General features: G+C 44.0%; 1 protein-coding gene across 1 annotated transcript in view; it reads right to left on the bottom strand.

Annotated features, from left to right (window-relative positions):
- LOC123758108 (uro-adherence factor A-like) overlaps positions 1 to 23,457 on the bottom strand; it is a 364,530-nt gene that overhangs the window by 321,481 nt on the left and 19,592 nt on the right. Inside the window, exon 3 of the mRNA XM_069338664.1 lies at positions 2,201 to 2,258. Coding sequence (XP_069194765.1) covers positions 2,201 to 2,258 — 58 coding nt within the window. The remainder of the gene's footprint in view (positions 1 to 2,200; positions 2,259 to 23,457) is intronic.

Consider the following 23,457-nt stretch of genomic DNA (forward strand, 5'->3'; position numbering starts at 1 on the left):
TCTCTCTCTCTTTCTCTCTCTCTCTCTCTCTCTCTCTCACTCTCTCTCTCTCTCTCTCTCTCTCTCTCTCTCTCTCTCTCTCTCTCTCTGCTCTACACAAGCCACTAAACTCACGCCTTATATGTCCTCATACCAGACCCTCATCGGAGGTGATAACTACTCCCGCCCCTCCCTCACACTCCCTCACACTCCCTCACCCATTCACCATAACAAATAGTGCGATGATTCTGCTCTCTGTTTTTATGGTTTTAATTTTTTCCCATTAAGGAAAAACACACAAGAAATGATTCAATGATAACTGTCAAATAATTAACACTTTTGTAGATATACATATAAACAGTTATCAATTTAAATAAGCTCAATGCCTACAAACTACTTATCAAATTTAAGTTTAATAAAGGTTAATAACATTCGATTATTGCTTCAGGTACAGAAGCAATAATTACTTACAAGCTAGAAGCTAGAAATAGGATGGATTTCTAGCTTCTGAAAATGTGCTTCTAATATCAATTTAAAAATAAAATGTACTGTTAGAAGCTGGTAAACGTCTCGTTGTTTAAGATACACAGTATTGACCTTCTGACCAGCTAAGGTCTATATACCCAAATTGAAATTAAAATATAAGGACAAATGTTAGAACTGCGTCGCTGCACTGGACTAAGAATATTTTAAGGCGGGGCCCGGAGCCAATGTTCAACCCTGCAAGCACATCTAGGTGAGAGAAAGGACTTTGTAACACACCACCAATACAGGTTCGGGGATGGTAAATATAATGCATCAACACTTCATATCTCTCTCCTCTCTACATCACCACTTCCAGCATTATCCTCACTTTAATAAGACTATCAAAATCCTCAGATTAGGCAAAATTGTAATTAATTTTGTCAATAAAGATGTTAATAATAATAATAATCACTTCACCACCACACCATCTCCCCTCTCCATCCACCCACCATCTGCCACGTCGACTAATCTCCCCTCGTTTCCCAACCACACCAACTCCAAGAACTGCAACAGACTCGGCACTTGAAGGGAATCCTAATCTTCCCTTCGCTGAGGCACCCTCGTCGAGTGCCTTGCAACCCTCTTATGTGGGGAGGGGTTAGAAGGAGGTTTGGCGGGGTTTGAAGGAGGGATTAGTGGAGGGTGTTGGTGTTGGGTTGGTGGCACCTCCTGCAGAGAGTCCGCCTCAACACAGAGAGGATCACAAGTCATTCAACTCAAGTATTTCCGTTTGTCCCGCTCCCTAAGTCTGGGGGACCCAACACACCGCCCAGGATAACGCTGTCAAGTTCACATATAACGAGCTGCAAATGACAAGTGTACAATTAATCAATAAAGAAAAGCAATAAAAAATGCCTAATTATTTAGAAATGGTAATAATGTGCTAATAACAGAAATAATAACTGAACAAATACTGATGTAATGTTTCAGGCGAAAGTGAAAAGTTAGAGTAAATATTCCCAAGAGTGATGAATCCTGCACACACACATCCCCAGCTATCAAAAGCAGTACGAGGAAAGGACAAAAGTCTTGAAACAAGCGCTAACTACTGAGGGGAGGTAAAGAAATTAAAGCGACATATGGTGTAGGTGTTCTGGCGGCATTCCCCGGGTCCCGACCTTTGACCTGACCCCCGGCAACCTGCAACTACTCCGGCCACACCGGACCCGGGGCCGAGCAAAAACAAAACAATGAATTCTTGTTTGTACGTCGACTTTGTGGTGCCGCAGGCGCGTATTTTTTGTTTGTTTTTGGTCTAATTCCCTAATTATGATTTATTTCATTTAAACGTGGGGTTACTGTGGGTATTGGACATGGGTTTGTGGCGTTGGGAACAGGGCCGGTTGGTAGGTAAGGGGTACTGGGACATGCGGAGGGTGTTGGGCACGGGCGGTTGGCGTTGGGGCACTGGAAATAAGTTGCTGGTACTGGGCACGAGTGGGTAGCGAGGGGAAGCTGGTGGACACGGGTGGGTAGAGTGGGGTAGTGGACACAGGTGAATAGCAAAGGATAATGGACACTCCACTACATATTCTTACATACGTAAAAATATGTACTGCTACATTCTTACAAAGCCACTACCGCGCCCAGCTGAAACACCGACATGAAGTGTGTACACCAAATCGAAACAATTATTTACATCTCAATATTCAACAACACGGTCAACTAAGAATATAAAACTGAAACAGTGACTTACTCAATATAGTAGGGGATGCCTTCCGGGGTGATGCCGCGCTCCCATCCTTTAGGAAGGTCTGAAATAGAAAATGGCATACAGTGAGCTAGGACACACTTAAGCAAATTCATTAACTTTATCGACCAATTTTTTTTTGTATCGTGGTGGAAATTATATTTTTAAAATAGGCAATAGACTGAAGTTAATGAATGTTTCAATTTCCCATTTTCATGTTTGCTATATCTAAAGTGATTATTTAATAATCAGTTATACACTGCACATATAAATCACATTAACGTGATGTATCAATCACGCAACCCGTTCTCGCAAATTCGTAAAGTCAATATTGACTTATTAACTACGTGCATAGGTGATATACTAAACATAATAGATACCCTTAAAAAGATTCATAGAAAACACCGACCTTACCTAACCTTGTTAGTATCTTAAGATAAGCATCTTATTGCTTCGTAATTACAATTATTACTTAACCTATACCTATTATAGGTTAGTTAATAATTGTAATTACGAAGCAATAAGATGCTTATGTTAACATACTAAGTAGGTTAGGTAAGGTTGGTGTTTTCTATGAATCTTTTTAAGGGTATCTATTATGTTAAGTATCAATCACGAGTCGTGGTGTATCAATGATTTTCTCATTGATGCATCACGTTAATGTGATTTATCTGTGCATTGAAAGAGCAAATGTTAGATGTAGAATTCCTGGACGATAGAGCAAGATTGCATGGGGCTGCTGGAATGCATTAGGAAGTGATGTGGTTGAGGCTGACTCCATACACAGTTTCAAGTGTAGATATGACAAGAACTCAGTAGGCTCAGGAACCTGTACACTAGTTGATTGACAGTTAAGAGGCGGGACCAAAGAGCCAGAGTTCAACCCCCGCAAGCACAAATTGGTGAGTACACACACACACACGCATATATATATATATATATATATATATATATATATATATATATATATATATATATATATATATATATATATATATATATATATATATATAAAATGAAAACTCCTCACCCCTGAAGGATTCGAACCCAGACAGCCAGGGTTCCATGCACCTTAGCGTATCCATTACTACACTGCTAGACCACACTGACTGTAAAAAGGTTATTATACAAAGTTTTTTTTTTTTTTAAATACCGCGACCGCCAAAGATTCCAGTGGGTCCCGACCTTTTTCCTTTAGAGGAACACTTGAAATATTTCGTAAAATCTCAGGGAACTAACTGACATAGTAGGCTCGACAGGGAAACCCCTCCCTGACTGGCACATTAGGTTCAACAAGGGTAAATTACAAAGTTATTCATACTTAGAATAAAAAATTATAAGAGTATTTATTGCCTATATATATTTAATAGTGAATGTTAATAAGAAAATTACAAACATTTTCACCTTGGCTTACTGGTTACAAACATATTTTGTAATGATTTTGTTTTAATCCGCTACAAAATTCCCCCCCCCCCCCCCCTTCACCTCAATTAAACCTTTGCTGCTGAAAAAAGAGTCAACACGTAAATATCTATCCAAGCAAAACTTTCAAAATGTTTCATAGTTTTCTTAATAGGTCAAGTTAAAACATTAATAATTAAATTTTTTTTACCTAGTTCCCAAAAAAAAGGGGAGGCAAGTTGTATCATTTTTTCACGAGTGTTTGCAAATTCTCGCGGAACCCAGGTTGGGAGCCACTGCTGTAGACCTAAATAACATCACGGGATTTAACTTTATTTTTTTTTTAAATCATCGTGTGCACATATTATAAAAATGATAAAAGTATGCTTGTATAGCATACTACTACTAAATTAATATAAATAATATATTAATGTTAACATGTTTAGAAAAACAGGGAATATAATATGAATGATCGACACCGTCAATAACAAGAATGATGGAAACAGTCAACAATAAGAATGATGGAAACAGTCAACAATAAGAATGATGGAAACAGTTCACAATAAGAATGATGGAAACAGTCAACAATAAGAATGATGGAAACAGTCAGCAATAAGAATAATGGAAACAGTCAACAATAAGAATGATGGAAACAGTCAACAATAAGAATGATGGAAACAGTCAGCAATAAGAATGATGGAAACAGTCAGCAATAAGAATGATGGAAACAGTCAGCAATAAGAATGATGGAAACAGTCAGCAATAAGAATGATGGAAACAGTCAACAATAAGAATGATGGAAACAGTCAACAATAAGAATGATGGAAACAGTCAACAATAAGAATGATGGAAACAGTCAACAATAAGAATGATGGAAACAGTCAACAATAAGAATGATGGAAACAGTCAACAATAAGAATGATGGAAACAGTCAACAATAAGAATGATGGAAACAGTCAACAATAAGAATGATGGAAACAGTCAGCAATAAGAATGATGGAAACAGTCAACAATAAGAATGATGGAAACAGTCAACAATAAGAATGATGGAAACAGTCAACAATAAGAATGATGGAAACAGTCAGCAATAAGAATGATGGAAACAGTCAGCAATAAGAATGATGGAAACAGTCAGCAATAAGAATGATGGAAACAGTCAGCAATAAGAATGATGGAAACAGTCAGCAATAAGAATGGCTGAAACAGTCGATGCAGAAAACAAACATTAAATTGCCTCTTTAACATTTTTCCCCGACACGGTGCTTGTCATAAAGTTTAGAGTGAAGGCCACCTCGCTGTTACAGAAGTGTGCAGGCGTGTTCCCTCGCCAGACACACACACATGCAGAAAATATGGCTTTATTTTAATATTTTATTAGTTGACCTCAGCCATGGGTACACGCAGGTTGTCTCCTGCCTGCCTGCCACCAGACAGCCAGCTCTGCCTTGACCTGTTGCCAGGCCTGCCTTGACCTGTTGCCAGGCCTGCCTTGACCCATTGCCAGGCCTGCCTTGACCCGTTGCCAGGCCTGCCTTGACCCGTTGCCAGGCCTGCCTTGACCCGTTGCCAGGCCTGCCTTGACCCGTTGCCAGGCCTGCCTTGACCCGTTGCCAGGCCTGCCTTGACCCGTTGCCAGGCCTGCCTTGACCCGTTGCCAGGCCTGCCTTGACCTGTTGCCAGGCCTGCCTTGACCCGTTGCCAGGCCTGCCTTGACCCGTTGCCAGGCCTGCCTTGACCCGTTGCCAGGCCTGCCTTGACCCGTTGCCAGGCCTGCCTTGACCCGTTGCCAGGCCTGCCTTGACCCGTTGCCAGGCCTGCCTTGACCCGTTGCCAGGCCTGCCTTGACCCGTTGCCAGGCCTGCCTTGACCCGTTGCCAGGCCTGCCTTGACCCGTTGCCAGGCCTGCCTTAACTTGTTGCCCGACAAATGTCTCCAGCCCCCGAAGTAGCCTCACAGGTCAAGGCCTCTCAGCCCAGGAGCCAAATAACATTTACGCTTCCCAGTTCGAAGCGACGCCGCGCTCCCTGGACTCTATTCCCCCCTCTCCGTCTGCCTGTGGCTGGTGGTTCCTTTATACTTTATTTGTTCTGCTCTGCTGACTGACAACAACACGCCGCTTCCAAAGCTATGCAGATATATATTCCTCAAAGCACTCTGATGTTGAGGAACGCACTAAAATGTTGAAGAATGTACTCTGATGTTGAAGAACGCACTATGATGCTGAGCAACGCGCTCTGATGTTGATTAACTCACTCAGATGTTGAGGAACGCACTCTTCCGATTGGCGAGTATATTACTGTAGAAATGGCCAGCGCTGTTTAAGCGTGTCAGTCTATCCTAATAATAAGAAAAGCTGGCCCATCGCACTCATTTCAACCCCATTTGAGGAAGACTCGCGTGCACGACTCTCATTTCGCTAGGATTTTAGACTCCTCGAGGTCTGTACCAGAGAAATACAGCAAGCAAATTCGCAGTTTCATTGCGCCAGATTGCCAGTTAAAGGCATTAAATAAACTGACCAACAGAATACACCAGGTTCTGCAAAAGATGAATACTTCATGTATATACGACAGGTGAAAACGGAAGGAGGGGAGGAAGCTATCGGGTGAAAGCACCAGGCCATTACAACAATGTAACACTGGTAAGGGATCAGGATAAGGATTTGGGATGGGGCGGGGGGGGGGGGGGGTAACAGTAACCAACCCTTTGGACGGTCGGGGGTTGAATACCGATCTGCATGAAGCAAGACTGTCGCTCTACCGTCCAGGATATATGTATGTACGGCAGGATATATGGCATATATATATACAGAGGATGAATATATATACACGGGATTACGGGAGGATATATACATATCCATCCCGTAATACAGGTATGTACTCACCTAGAGGTATTCACCTAGTTGTGTTTCCGGGGATTGAGCTCTGGCTCTTTGGCCCCGCCTCTCGCGGGACCAAGAGTACCATGTGTTGGTACTAGAGGGTATTCAAGTATACCCCATACACTACCATACAGCTTGTACAGCTATATCTTAGTGCCAAAGTTACGCAATGTTCTTAAGTTTACTTAACTCTGTTTCTGCTTTGTCTATTCTGTCATTTAAGTGAATACCTGCTTGATGGGGTTCTGGGAGTTCTTCTACTCCCCCCAAGCCCGGCCCGAGGCCAGGCTTGACTTGTGACAGCTTGGTCCACCAGGCTGTTGCTTGGAGCGACGACCAGCTCCAGGAATGTTGATTCCTTTTATTGATCTTGAGTCCCAGTATTCTGCCTACATCCGTATGCTGGATTGGGTGGTTGTCAAAGATAATGGAACCCAATTTCGTTTTGCAAAGTGTATTATTTGTTTGTTGGTACAGTACTTATTTTCCATTGCTTTTCAAAGGTGTTTATTATATTGGCGCTTTTGTTGTGTTGGCCAGTCACGTCACAGCCATTCATGACGCTAAAAAATATATATAACCCGGTGTTTAAGCGTTACCAGCTCCAGGGTAACGGGATGGAGGTACCAGGTCCAGGTTAACGGGATGGAGGTACCAGGTCCAGGGTAACGGGATGGAGGTACCAGGTCCAGGTTAACGGGATGGAGGTACCAGGTCCAGGGTAACGGGATGGAGGTACCAGGTCCAGGTTAACGGGATGGAGGTACCAGGTCCAGGTTAACGGGATGGAGGTACCAGGTCCAGGTTAACGGGATGGAGGTACCAGCTCCAGGGTAACGGGATGGAGGTACCAGCTCCAGGGTAACGGGATGGAGGTACCAGCTCCAGATTAACGGGATGGAGGCACCAACCCACGATGTCAATATTCCTTTACGACCATTTATGAAATCAGGGAACTGGTTTGGGCTATAATTCGGACAATAACCTGGTGAAATCGAAGTATTTCAGAGAAGTGTTATGCTGGCTCCCTTAAATAGATAATTATCTTCCGGTAATTTTGTTTGGTAACATATAGACACCAAAATAATGGACTTATCAACTTTAGTATATTAAATATAATTAATTCCTGGAAGAGGTAATAGGTTTAAGATGCTCTTCCTACCCCTACAGCTTGGTCTTGGGCCAAGCATCTCGCCTAACCACATGGTTAACCAGGCTGTTGCTTCTTCAAGGTGCTGCAATACAGGTATAAAACCTGATAGTCCGGTATAATATATCACCAATTATTATACTCGAAGGAAAGTTGCTTTTTTTGTGTAATTGTTAAGGTGGGTGGCAGCGTAGGCCAGGGAGAAGTGTTTACTGCTGCAGGGAACTGATCTCCGGAACGCTAGCTGGATGCTAATGTGGTAGTGTTTAAGTTTAGCTTTACGCTCCTACCTTATCACTTTACCTTACTACCCATCCTCTTCCTACAGCGCTCCTTACCCATCTCCACCCTCCAGTCTTTTACCTTTTAACAAAACGATGCAATACACTGACTACAGCCTTTACCTTACCTCTACACACACTCGTCTATCTACTTCTCCTCTTCCACCGTCATCACCACCCCTTTTATTTTCTATGGCTCCGCTTTTTACCTTCTACTCTGTAAACCTCCGTGTCTCCTATACCTACCCCTCCCCATCTCCAAACTTCTACCCCCCTCTTCTTCTCCAGCTCTGTACACATCCCTAAAACATCCCCCCATCTACACGTATCTGTTCCTTTTCCCCCTCGCACTACCGTTATTCTCCCTCGCCTACATATCCATCTTTTCGTCCCCTTATCGTCCCTTTCACCTCTTCCCTTATGCCCCAGTCAATCTCGCCGCGCTTGTGAAATATGTCGCAGGACTCAAAAGGCCTCACCCAGGAGGAATGTAATACCCAACACACACTTTTAATTTTGGAGTCGAAATTTTTAAAGTCTTAGACAATTTTGCTTTCTAATAACTTGATATATACTCTTTTTAAGACGTAGGAAGTGTAGAGTGAAGAGAGTCTTCTGTTTATATATATATATATATATATATATATATATATATATATATATATATATATATGTATATATATATATATATATATATGTATATATATATATATATATATATATATAAATATATATATATATATATATATATATATATATATATATATATATATATATATATATGTCATACGTCCAGCTGCTATGTGTAGCAATATCGGTATCCCCTTTTCTCTCTCTCTCTCTCTCTCTCTCTCTCTCTCTCTCTCACTCTTTCTCATCACACACACACCAACTATACCACCAAGTTCCTTCCCTTCCATCATCAATTTTCGTTGTACCCATGCACGCCTCCGTGTCTTCCATTCCACCCTATTCTATCTTCCATTATCCCCCACCGGGATTACTTTCACTCCTTCTATTCCTTACCTGCCTTTTGACTACCTCCCATTCTACGAAGGTGTTGTAGCAGCTCTCCTCCCCATTTCTCCCAGTCTACTCCTTCCCGCTCTCACCTCCCTTGCCACAACAATAATATATCTCAGCATCCCTTAGTTACACACTCCAGACCCGGATGCTGCATCTTGTGCTCCCTCTCATCACCAGATGATGCAGGAGTAAGGATAGTGTGTGTGTGTGTGAGAGAGAGAGAGAGAGAGAGAGAGAGAGAGAGAGAGAGAGAGAGAGAGAGAGAGAGAGAGAGAGAGAGAGAGAGAGAGAGAGAGAGAGAGAGAGAGAGAGAGAGAGAGATGATAATGAGGAAGCAGCAACACACACACACAGGCCATCAAGAGCTTTACATCACACACAACACCACCAAGATTGTACTCAGCATCATACCATTCATCATCTCAGCCCGTCGCCGCGGCCCGCGCCCATTAGCCTACATAACGTAGAGCGTTATTAAATATATACTTTATCCTAGTTCTGGCTATGTTGATGGTTGACCAGGTGGCGTACAGGTCATTACCACCTACCTGAATAATATACAATTATCTACCTTTATTCACGTGAATATTTCTTGAGTTCGTCGTTCTTGTGAATGTGTACACAGATGGTACACACAAGAGTGGACAGGTGGTACACACAAGAGAGGACACCTGTGGTACACACACAAGGGGACACAGGTAGTACACACACAAGGGGACACAGGTAGTGCACACACAAGGGGACACAGGTGATACACACACAAGGGGACACCGGTGGAAACCTAGTACCCAACTGAGCCACAGAGACATTAGAAATAACTTTTTCAGCGTCAGAGTAGTTAACAAATGGAATGCATTAGGCAGTGATGTGGTGGAGGCTGACTCAATACACTGTTTCAAATGTAGATGTGATAGAGCCCAATAGGCTCAGGAACCCGTACACCAGTTGATTGATGGTTCAGAGGCGGGACCAAAGAGCCAAAGCTCATCCCCCGCAAACACAATTAGAAGAGTACAATAGGTGACTACACGCGAGCGAACGAGTGGACAGCGCTCTGGGATCGTAGTTTTAAGAGCCCGGGTTCGATTCCAGGCCGATGCAGAAACAAATGGGCAGATTCTTTCACCAAATGCCCCCGTCTACTTAGCAGTAAATAGGCACCTTGCACTTAGTCAGCTGCTTTAGGCGGCATCCTGGGCATATATATATTGTGTGTGTGTGTGTGTGTGTGTGTGTGTGTGTGTGTGTGTGTGTGTGTGTGTGTGTGTGTGTGTGTGTGTGTGTGTGTGTGTGTATGTGTGTATGTGTGTACTCACCTATATGTGCTTGCAGGATCGAGCATTGACTCTTGGATCCTGCCTTGGATCTTGTGTGTGTGTGTGTGTGTGTGTGTGTGTGTGTGTGTGTGTGTGTGTGTGTGTGTGTGTGTGTGTGTGTGTGTGTGTGTGTGTGTGTGTGTGTGTGTACTTACCTAATTGTACTCACCTAATTGTGCTTGCGGGGGTTGAGCTCTGGCTCTTTGGTCCCGCCTCTCAACCGTCAATCAACTGGTGTACAGATTCCTGAGCCTATTGGGCTCTATCATATCTACATTTGAAACTGTGAATGGAGTCAGCCTCCACCACATCACTTCCTAATGCATTCCATTTGCTAACTACTCTGACACTGAAAAAGTTCTTTCTAACGTCTCTGTGGCTCATTTGGGTACTCAGCTTCCACCTGTGTCCCCTTGTTCGCGTCCCACCAGTGTTGAAAAGTTCGTCCTTGTTTACCCGGTCGATTCCCCTGAGGATTTTGTAGGTTGTGATCATGTCCCCCCTTACTCTTCTGTCTTCCAGTGTCGTGAGGTGCATTTCCCGCAGCCTTTCCTCATAACTCATGCCTCTTAGTTCTGGGACTAGTCTAGTAGCATACCTTTGGACTTTTTCCAGCTTCGTCTTGTGCTTGACAAGGTACGGGCTCCATGCTGGGGCCGCATACTCCAGGATTGGTCTTACATATGTGGTGTACAAGATTCTGAATGATTCCTTACACAGGTTCCTGAACGCCGTTCTGCTGTAAATAGATGCTGTGATAAATGCTGCTGTGTGTGTGTGTGTGTGTGTGTGTGTGTGTGTGTGTGTGTGTGTGTGTGCGAGGTAAAGAGAATAATAAGTAGTAAATATAATAAGAGGAACATAGGTGAACCGAGGGTTAGAAAGGCGGGGTCCGAGAACTAAGAGCTTGAGCCTACAGGCACAAATAGTAAAGACACACACACACACACACACACACACACACATACACACACACACACACACACACACACACACACACACACACACACACACACACACACACCAACAATCGAGGCTGGGGTCCAAAAAACGAGCCATAATAATAAATCTTTGCATGTTTATGTGTGTGTACGGTGAGAGTGACAAGCGGGATATTGCTTGGTCTCTTGTGTGTGTGTGTTTACCAATTTGTCCCGGCAAAATCTAGCATTTTTTTTATAGCTCTTGGGCCTCGCCTTTCCAAGCACCAGTTGTGTAAAGCACTCACTTCCTGCCTATTTTATCTATCATATCTACTAGGTCAACTGCTCTTAGTTAGTTAGCCACAACAGTTAGCGGTTTGACTTCCAGGTACCTATTTACGGCTAGGTGAACTGGGGTATCAGGAGAAAGGAAACGTTTCCTCTCGTTGGTTCCGAGGATCAACGTCCCAGCGGCCCGGTTTCTGAGCAGGCTACTTGGTTGGTGGTCTGGTCAACCAGCTGCCCAAACGCTTCCATTCTGCTGCGAAGGGTCAAACCCGTGTTCCTCGGTTGTGAGCCGATGACATCGCTCACTGCACTGCGCGCGCGTGTGTGTGCACTTACCTAATTGAGTTGGCGGGAGTTGAACTTCGGCTCAACGACTTTTCTTTAAAGTTCAAAACAACGACTAAGAACAGCGACGTTGCCTCAATACCAACAATAAATCCTAGACCCCAACCAATGTAAAATGACGTCACAGCAGAGTAAACCCCCCATCTAATCGCCACCACCTGAGCTCCACAGCTTATCACACCTCCACCCACGTATGTAGCGTGTACGACCCTTAGCCTACACGCTACACTCCTGGAACACAACGAGCCTGATGGTACCAAACTACCGATGTTGTTCTGTTCAGGTATAAAGCGTCGTCTTGGACATTAAACTACAACCTGGCGACCAAGCCTCCCGCCGGCCATACACTGCGAGCGACCGTGAAGACTCCATCCGTCCACAGATCTCCAGCATCAGCGGCTGGTACTTGGAATGGCTTCAACGTGCCTCCACTTACGGGTTATTCATGCCCGTACTACCTCTTGGGTGTCTTATTATTCATCAGTCATTCTTAGCACAATATGTCATCTAAAGATGTTTTAGGTAGGAACGAAACGTTGTACACATAATGCATCATATAGTCATTCTTATGCTTTATTCTCCTAAGGCCAGACTGACCATGAATTTCAGTAAATATATGTATATGTGGGGGGGGGGGATCCGCGTGGACGCTGAGCCCTGAAATCATCGTAAGGTGTATGTATTTACCTAGTTGTGCTTGCGGGGGTTGAGCTTTGGCTCTTTAGTCCCGCCTCTCAACTGTCAATCAACTGGTGTAAAGGTTCCTGAGCCTACTGGGCTCTATCATATCTACATTTGAAACTGTGTATGGAGTCAGCCTCCACCACATCACTGCCTAATGCATTCCATTTGGTAACTACTCTGACACTGAAAAAAATCTTTCTATTGTCTCTGTGGCTCATTTAGTACTAAGTTTCCACATGTGCCCCTTGTTCCTATTAAACCCGTGCTAAATAGTTTTCTTTGTCCACCCTGTCAATTCCCCTGGGAATTTTGTAGATGGTTATCATGTCTCACCTTACTCTTCTGTTTCCAGAGAAGTGAGGTTTAGCTCCCTTAGCCTTTCCTCGTAGCTCATACCTCTCAGTTCTGGGACTAGTCTGGTGGCATACCTTTGAATCTTCTCTAACTTTGTCTTGTGTTAACTAGGTATGGACTCCAGACTGGAGCTGCATACTCCAGGATTGGTCTGACATAAGTGTATATGAGGTCCTGAACGATTCCTTACACAAGATTCTAAAGGCAGTTCTAATGTTGGCCAATCTAGCATATGCCGCTGATGATATTCTTTTGATGTGGGCTTCTGGAGACAGGTTCGGTGTGATATCAACCCCCAGATGTTTCTATTTGATTCTCGCAGGATTTCACCTTCTAGATGGTACCTTGTATTCAGCCTTCTCCTTCCTTCTCCTAATTTCATTACTTTACACTTTCCTGAGTTGAACTTTAGTAGTCATTTTCTAGACCATTCCTCCAGTTTGTCCAGGTCGTCCTGTAGTCTCTGTCTATCTTCATCTGTCTTGATTCTTCTCATAATTTTTGCATCATCAGCAAACATTGAGAGGAATGAGTCTATACCCTCTGGAAGATTGTTTACATATATTAGAAACAGTATAGGTCCAAGTACAGAGCCCTGTGGTATTCCGCTGGTGAAATCTCGCCACTCTGATGTCTCCCTCCTCACAGTTACTCGCTGTTTCCTGTTGCTTAGATATCCCCTTATCCACTGGAGCCCCTTACATTTACTCCTGCCTGTTGCTCCAACTTTTGTAACAGCCTTTTATGGGGTACTGTGTCAAAGGCTTTCTGACAATCCCATAAAATGCAGTCTACCCACCCTTCTCTTTCCTGCCTAATTTTTGTAGTTTGGTCATAGAATTCTATTAAGCCAGTGAGGCACGATTTAAGCCATAATTTGTACAGCCGCTAAACCTCCAACTCCAGACTTGTCTCCCGCACCTCACCGTGTGCTGTCAACAACTCAGTTTACTTGTCACTGCAACTGTGACCCAGAAATTAGGCACAGCCGTCCCTATATCTTAATTCTGCCTGACAACACTAGTCGCCCCTTGCAGTGCTCTACAAGAACAGTACAACTCTCGTCATTGTGTCCAAATGGAGAACGTGAACAGATTCTACCAATATTTCCTTTTAATAATCGATCCTTTCCTGCTGTGACATCCCCTGAAATCGTTATAACTTGTCTTCTAGTCATGTGAGGTTTAATTCCTTAATGTTCCTCAACATTCATATATCTCAGATACTCAAGAAATGAAGTAATTTAGCCGCGCGAAAAGTCTGACCCACAGAGTTTTCTAGCATCAAACTGTTCATAAAATAAGATATATAATTACTGAACAAATACATATAAAGTACAGGCTTCGACAGATAGACATTCTAAGTCTTTCGCATATTTTACCAACCTTCACCACTGTTATGTTCCTTCTTCTTGTATCCTACTCCTCCTTATGATCTTCCTCTTCTTCCTACTGACACTCGTCCTCCTAGAGGTCCTCCTCGGACTGCCAATCAGCAGCACGAGAGCGTCCGTTGCTCACCACAATACACCTTCAGCCCCAAAACAATTGCCACACACAGTGTTAAGGAGCCACTAAACTCCCACACCGCAGCCGACATTATCTAATACTTCACACCCAGCGAACACCTCCCTTCCGTAGTCCTTATCTGGAGCTGTATCACTCTCAGACCTCCTCCCTCCATGCTGCATCACTCTCAGACCTCCTCCCTCCCTGCTGCATCACTCTCAGACCTCCTCCCTCCCTGCTGCATCACTCTCAGACCCCCTCCCCCCTCCCTGCTGCATCACTCTCAGACCCCCCTCCCTCCCTGCTGCATCACTCTCAGACCCCCTCCCTCCCTGCTGCATCACTCTCAGACCCCCTCCCTCCCTGCTGCATCACTCTCAGACCTCCTCCCTCCCTGCTGCATCACTCTCAGACCCCCCCCTCCCTGCTGCATCACTCTCAGACCCCCTCCCTCCCTGCTGCATCACTCTCAGACCTCCTTCCTCCCTGCTGCATCACTCTCAGACCTCCTCCCTCCCTGCTGCATCACTCTCAGACCTCCTCCCTCCCTGCTGCATCACTCTCAGACCTCCTCCCTCCCTGCTGCATCACTCTCAGACCTCCTCCCTCCCTGCTGCATCACTCTCAGACCTCCTCCCTCCCTGCTGCATCACTCTCACCCCCCCCACCCTGCTGCATCACTCTCAGACCTCCTCCCTCCCTGCTGCATCACTCTCACCCCCCCCCACCCTGCTGCATCACTCTCAGACCTCCTCCCTCCCTGCTGCATCACTCTCACCCCCCCCCCCACCCTGCTGCATCACTCTCAGACCTCCTCCCTCCCTGCTGCATCACTCTCACCCCCCCCCACCCTGCTGCATCACTCTCAGACCTCCCTTCCTCCCTGTTGCATCACTCTCAGACCTCCTCCCTCCCTGCTGCATCACTCTCAGACCTCCTTCCTCCCTGCTGCATTACTCTCAGACCTCCTCCCTCCCTGCTGCATCACTCTCACCCCCCCCACCCTGCTGCATCACTCTCAGACCTCCCTTCCTCCCTGCTGCATCACTCTCAGACCTCCCTTCCTCCCTGCTGCATTACTCTCAGACCTCCTCCCTCCCTGCTGCATCACTCTCAGACCTCCTCCCTCCCTGCTGCATCACTCTCAGACCTCCTCCCTCCCTGCTGCATCACTCTCAGACCTCCTCCCTCCCTGCTGCATCACTCTCAGACCTCCTCCCTCCCTGCTGCATCCCTCTCAGACCTCCTCCCTCCCTGCTGCATCACTCTCACCCCCCCCCCCACCCTGCTGCATCACTCTCAGACCTCCTCCCTCCCTGCTGCATCACTCTCACCCCCCCCCCCACCCTGCTGCATCACTCTCAGACCTCCTCCCTCCCTGCTGCATCACTCTCAGACCTCCTCCCTCCCTGCTGCATCACTCTCAGACCTCCTCCCTCCCTGCTGCATCACTCTCAGACCCCCCCCTCCCTGCTGCATCACTCTCAGACCTCCCTTCCTCCCTGCTGCATCACTCTCAGACCTCCTCCCTCCCTGCTGCATCACTCTCAGACCTCCTCCCTCCCTGCTGCATCACTCTCAGACCTCCTCCCCCCTCCCTGCTGCATCACTCTCAGACCCCCCTCCCTGCTGCATCACTCTCAGACCCCCCCCCTCCCTGCTGCATCACTCTCAGACCTCCTCCCCCCTCCCTGCTGCATCACTCTCACCCCCCCTCCCTGCTGCATCACTCTCACCCCCCCCCCCACCCTGCTGCATCACTCTCACCCCCCCCCCCCCCACCCTGCTGCACCCCCCAAGCGCGTCTCTCATATGGTCTAATATGCCATTATCACCCCCCCCCCCACACCCATTAAGTTGAGATATGGACATGTCATCCAGGGAATATCTGATGGCTGTCGACTTTTTTTTTATTTTGTTTTTGTTTACGAGTACAGTTTAGGGTGCGTTGCAGTCGTTGTTTTGTTTACAGGGGGTAAACAAATTTAAGCACCTTAACAAATCGTAACTTTGTTTAGATTCTGTTCGAACCTCTCGCTGTGACTGTCTTTGATTGGTCTTGGTAGATTGTTTGGGTACTTTGGCTCTACGAGTTTATGTACCTGTGGTGTTTGTCGTCATTTTGTTTACGTTCCTTGTTTCTTTGCTTTGATTGGGAGCTTAATACATGATGGTTTCGGTGCCTTGGATGAGAACACTGTGTTCATTTTTATTTGATGGTTTGAGCCTTGTTTCATTAAAGGAATGGAGGTCAGTATTTCAGCTTCCTGTTGATTTGTGCATCGTTGTGCACGCTACATAATGACACACATTATGCACGCTACATAATGACACACATTATGCACGCTACATAATGACAGACATTATGCACGCTACATAATGACACACATTATGCACGCTACATAATGACACACATTATGCACGCTACATAATGACACACATTATGCACGCTACATAATGACACACATTATGCACGCTACATAATGACACACATTATGCACGCTACATAATGACACACATTATGCACGCAACATAATGGCACATTATGCACGCTACATAATGACACATTATGCACGCTACATAATGACACATTATGCACGCTACATAATGACACACAACATCATACAGGCAACATAAACTACACACATACAACAAAAATCGTCGGTGAACTATTCAGTGCTCCTCAACTGATGACAGCCGAAGAATCCTGAAGCCTCTCAAGGCTCACAAATGTCTCATCAGACAATCAAAACTTAAACTAAGTTGTTTAATATTTTGTTAACTCATTGTCTCGGGAAACTGGACATGCTTCCAAAGCAGAAACATCTGCTGCTCGAGTAATAATGCAGGAGGAGTCTGTTCCTTCTTGCAAACACACTCACAAACAACTATGAATTGTTGTTTATGTATCGTAGTACTACACCCGTCTCTAACCCAACCACAGACTTGAGCTACAGGAAACATTCATCACCCCAAAGACTGCATCAGCAATCAAAGCCTCTCCATCAAACAAAATTGGGCATATTTACATGGGTCAGTATGCCAAGAGTGGTGCATTTGCATGATGGCTTAAACATGCTGCCAGTACACGTCTGGGAGGAGAGGGTGGAGCAAGGTGGTACAGGCTTGCGTAGCGTACTCCAGGGTTAGGCGGTCATTGGCTGCTTCCTATAAAGATATTATCAAGGGCACGAGAGCGCAGGCCAATCATATGGCCTTGTATGACTAACCATCCTTCGAGATATGAATTTTTAAGCATCACACACTATGTAACCCTTCATATATTCTAGGGTAGCTGCATAGTTTTATTTGTACCTAAGTATGTTAAAAAAAATGGGTCGCTTCCTCCGCCTCAAGAACCCTCTTCAGCCCTGGGAATCTTGTTTTTATTCAGCACAACATCTTCCCATCTTCTTTCACCCACCGTCTCCCTTACCTTTGTTGCTACTACCGCGAGACATTACTGTCTCAGACACTACGTACTCGAACCATAAGCTCATTGAAGTACAAACTAATATTAATAACGGTAGTAGGCCCAAGAGAAACAACAAGCGAGAAGGGTTATTCAATAAATTCAATTTTAATAATAAAAGGATAGAATGGGAGAAAATAAACAGGGAACTTACAAACATTCAATGGGAAAATGTTCTAAGAAATAAAAATCCTACACAAGGAATAGAAAAACTGACTTCTGAAGCATATGAAGTCTGTCTGAAACATGTTCCTTTGAGGAAAGCCAGAGAGAGGTCATATGTAGAAAGAGAACGCAGACGACATTACAAAAGAAGGAAGAAATTAACGGAAATGCTTCAGCAGACACGACTCTCCATACAAAGAAGAAATAATTTACATAGGGAGATTGAAGAAATCGAACAGAGACTGAAGCATTCCTATCACACTGAAGAAAGGCAACAAGAACAGAAATCAATTCAAGAAATAAAGAAAAACCCAAAATATTTCTTAACATATGCTAAATCAAAAGCGAAAACCACTGCCAGTATTGGACCTATTCGTATTAGTGAAGTTTCATACACTGAGGATGACAAAGAAATTAGTGAAATCCTAAAAAAGCAATACGAGGACATGTTTAGCACTCCGATACTCAGCATGAAAGTGGAAGATTCGGACATTTTCTTTATGAATGATATCCAAACATCAGTAAATATAACTGATATCAACACGAGCGTAGCAGATTTTGAAAGAGAAATTGACAACATGCCCATGCACTCAGCCTCGGGTCCAGACTCATGGAATTCAATATTTATAAAGAAATGCAAAGTGCCAGTAGCACAGGCACTCAGTATAGTGTGGAGGAAGAGCTTGGACACAGGGGAGATACCAGATGCGCTTAAAGCAGTAGACATAGCCCCTCTACACAAGGGATGTAGCAAAGCATTGGCAAAGAATTATAGACCAGTTGCACTAACGTCCCACACAATAAAAGTATTTAAGAGAGTGATCAGGAGTCAGGTCACTAGATTCATGGAAACCAATGACCTCAACAATCCAGGCCAACATGGATTTAGAGCAGGAAGATCATGCCTCTCACAGCTACTTGACCATTTTGACAAAATCACTGAGGAATTAGAAGAAAAACATAATGCAGATGTCGTATACACAAATTTTGCAAAGGCATTCGACAAATGTGACCATGGAGTGATTGCACACAAAATGAGGTCAATGGGTATAACTGGTAAAGTAGGACACTGGATACTCAATTTCATGTCGAACAGAACACAGAGAGTAACAGTCAATGAAGTAAAATCGAGTCGGAGCGCAGTTAAAAGCTCTGTACCTCAAGGTACAATCCTTGCACCACTGCTGTTCCTTATTCTCATATCAGATATAGACAAAAATACAAGTCACAGCTTCGTGTCATCCTTTGCCGATGATACAAAAATCAGCATGAAAATTACCTCTGCTGAAGACAAACAGATATTAAGAACGTTTTCGATTGGGCAGCAGAAAATAACATGATGTTTAACGGTGAAAAATTCCAGGTACTCAGATACGGCAAAAATGAAGATCTGAAACATAATACAGGAAAAAAAAACACAATCGAATCTGCCCATAGTAGTAAAAGAGTATGTCAAGGATTTGGGAATAATGATGTCTGACGACCTAACGTTTAGGGAGCATAACCAAGCAAGTATTGCGTCAGCCAGAAAAATGATAGGATGGATTACGAGAACATTTAAGTCCAGAGATCCCATCACAATGGTTGTACTCTTCAAATCACTTGTGTTGTCCCGTCTTGAGTACTGCTCAGTACTCCTTCCCCCTTCAGACCAGGAGAGATTGCTGAAATAGAGGGAATACAGAGAACATATACGGCACGCATAGACGCAATAAAGCACCTAAATTATTGGGATCGTCTCAAAGCTCTCCAAATGTACTCACTAGAAAGGAGACGAGAAAGATACCAAATAATATACCCGTGGAAAATACTGGAGGGACAGGTCCCAAATCTGCACAGTAATATAACAACGTACTGGAGTGAACGAAATGGAAGAAAATGCAGAATAGAACCAAAGAAGAGCAGAGGTGCCATAGGCACAATCAGAGAACACTGTATGAGCATCAGAAGTCCACGGTTGTTCAGCGTCCTACCAGCGAGCATCAGAAATATTGCCGGAACAACCGTGGACATCTTCAAGAGGAAACTAGATTGTTTTCTTCAAGGAGTACCGGACCAACCGGGCTGTGGTGGGTATGTGGGCCTGAGGGCCGCTCCAAGCAATAGCCTGGTGGACCAAACTCTCACAAGTCAAGTCTGGCCTCGGGCCGGGCTTGGGGAGTAGAAGAACTCCCAGAATCCCATCAACCAGGTATCAAGCAGGCCTGGGTTCGTATCCTGGCCGTCTCCCTTAACTGTAGTTCCTGTTCACCCCGGCAGTGAATGGGTACCTGGTGGTTAAACGATTTGGCGGGTCGTATTCCAGGGAAAAATTTAGGATTAAGGACCTGTCCGAAATGTTATGCGTGCTAGTGGTGTACAAGAATGTAAGAACTATATATATATATATATATATATATATATATATATATATATATATATATATATATATATATATATATATATATATATATATATATATATATATATATATATATATATATATATATATATATATATATGTCGTACCTAGTAGCCAGAACTCACTTCTCAGCCTACTATGCAAGGCCCGATTTGCCTAATAAGCCAAGTTTTCATGAATTAATTGTTTTTCGACTACCTAACCTAACCTAACCTAACTTTTTCCGCTACCTATCCTAACCTAACCTATAAAGATAGGTTAGGTTAGGTTAGGTGGGGTTGGTTAGATTCGGTCATATATCTACGTTAATTTTAACTCCAATAAAAAAATTGACCTCATACATAATGAAATGGGTAGCTTTATCATTTCACAAGAAAAAAATTAGAAAAAATATATTAATTCATGAAAACTTGGCTTATTAGGCAAATCGGGCCTTGCATAGTAGGCCGAGAAGTGCATTCTGGCTACTAGGTACGACATATATATATATATATATATATATATATATATATATATATATATATATATATATATATATATATATATATATATATATATATATATATATAAATATATATATATATATATATATATATATATATATATATATATATATATATATATATATATATATATATATATATATATATAAATATATATATATATATATATATATATATGTCGTACCTAGTAGCCAGAACGCACTTCTCGGCCTACTATGCAAGGCCTGATTTGCCTAATAAGCCAAGTTTTCCTGAATTATTATATTTTCTCAATTTTTTTTCTTATGAGATGATAAAGCTACCCATTTCATTATGTATGAGGTCAATATTTTTTTTATTGGAGTTAAAATTAACGTAGATATATGACCAAACCTAACCAACCCTACCTAACCTAACCTAACCTATCTTTTTAGGTTAGGTTAGGTTAGGTAGCCGAAAAAGTTAGGTTAGGTTTGGTTTGGTAGGTTAGGTAGTCAAAAAACAATTAATTCATGAAAACTTGGCTTATTAGGCAAATCGGGCCTTGCATAGTAGGCAGAGAAGTGCGTTCTGGCTATTAGGTACGACATATATATATATATATATATATATATATATATATATATATATATATATATGTCGTACCTAGTAGCCAGAATGCACTTCTCGGCCTACTATGCAAGGCCCGATTTGCCTAATAAGCCAAGTTCTCATGAATTAATATATTTTTTCTAATTTTTTTATTGTGAAATGATAAAGCTACCATTTTCATTATGTCTGAGGTCAATTTTTTTTTATTGGAGTTAAAATTAACGTAGATATATGACCGAACCTAACCAACCCTACCTAACCTAACCTAACCTATCTCTATCGGTTAGGTTAGGTTAGGTAGCAGAAAAAGTTAGGTTAGGTTAGGTTAGGTAGGTTAGGTAGTCGAAAAAACATTAATTCATGAAAACTTGGCTTATTAGGCAAATTGGGCCATGCATAGTTGGCTGAGAAGTGCGTTCTGGCTATTAGGTACGACATATATATATATATATATATATATATATATATATATATATATATATATATATATATATATATATATATATCCTGTTATCTGTATAGCAGGATAATACCTTTTTATAGTTTTGATCTAATATTAGGATATAATACTGTGTTCGCTTACAAATAACCTCTTAAATGACCTTTTTCGCTAAGGTGTGTACAGCGCCAGGTGAGGAAGGGAAGGGAACTATCAAGGAAAAGCGCCAAGTCATTACAACTATATAGCCCTTTGAAGGGATCAGAATAAAGATTTGGGATGGGACGGGGAAAGGAATGGTGCCCAACCACTAGGACGGTCGGGGATTGAACGCCGACCTGCATGAAGCGAGACGGTCCCTCTACAGCCTAGCCCAAGTGATTGAACAAGAGATTACAGAGTATCAGCCGACGAAGTGACTGCGTCAGTAGAGAGGGGTGACTGTGCTATAGGTGGGGAGGGGTGACTGTGCTATAGGTGGGAAGGGGTGACTGTGCTATAGGTGGGAAGGGGTGACTGTGCTATAGGTGGGGAGGGGTGACTGTGCTATAGGTAGGGAGGGGGTGACTGTGCTATAGGTAGGGAGGGGGTGACTGTGCTATAGGTAGGGAGGGGTGACTGTGCTATAGGTGGGAGGGGGTGACTGTGCTATAGGTAGGGAGGGGGTGACTGTGCTATAGGTAGGGAGGGGGTGACTGTGCTGTAGGTGGGAAAGGGTGACTGTGCTATAGGTGGGGAAGGGGTGACTGTGCTATAGGTAGGAAGGGGGTGACTGCTATAGGTGGGGAGGGGTGACTGTGCTATACGTGGGAAGGGGTGACTGTGCTATAGGTGGGAAGGGGGTGACTGTGCTATAAGTGGGAAGGGGTGACTGTGCTATAGGTGGGGAAGGGGTGACTGTGCTATAAGTGGGGAAGGGGTGACTGTGCTATAGGTGGGGAGAGGGTGACTGTGCTATAAGTGGGAAAGGGGTGACTGTGCTATAGGTAGGAAGGGGGTGACTGTGCTATAAGTGGGGAGTGAGTAACTGTGCTATAAGTGGGGAGTGAGTGACTGTGCTATAGGTGGGGAAGAGGTGACTGTGCTATAAGTGGGAAGAGGTGACTGTGCTATAGGTGGGAAGAGGTGACTGTGCTATAAGTGGGAAGAGGTGACTGTGCTATAGGTGGGGAAGGGGTGACTGTTCGCCAGGTGAGGAGGAGGAGGCGAGGCGGAACGCCAGACTCGGCAATGTCCTGGGTGGAGCCAGAAGACCTTCCAGTCTTGATGCCTCTTGGGTAACCAGCCCGCGACGTGAGGCTGTGACGGGGGTACAGAGACGCTCCTCCAGCCTCCGGAAGGCTCTCCTCGTACTCTGCGAGGCCCATCTCATCCCCACACCGTGCTCATCAGCATACCTCAGCATGTTCATCCCAACAGCATACCTCAGCATGTTCATCCTACCAGCATACCTCAGCATGTTCATCCTACCAGCATACCTCAGCATGTTCATCCCGCCAGCATACCTCAGCATGTTCATCCTACCAGCATACCTCAGCATGTTCATCCCGCCAGCA

Source organism: Procambarus clarkii, chromosome 40 (genome assembly GCF_040958095.1).
Source record: "Procambarus clarkii isolate CNS0578487 chromosome 40, FALCON_Pclarkii_2.0, whole genome shotgun sequence".
Lineage (NCBI taxonomy): Eukaryota > Metazoa > Arthropoda > Malacostraca > Decapoda > Cambaridae > Procambarus > Procambarus clarkii.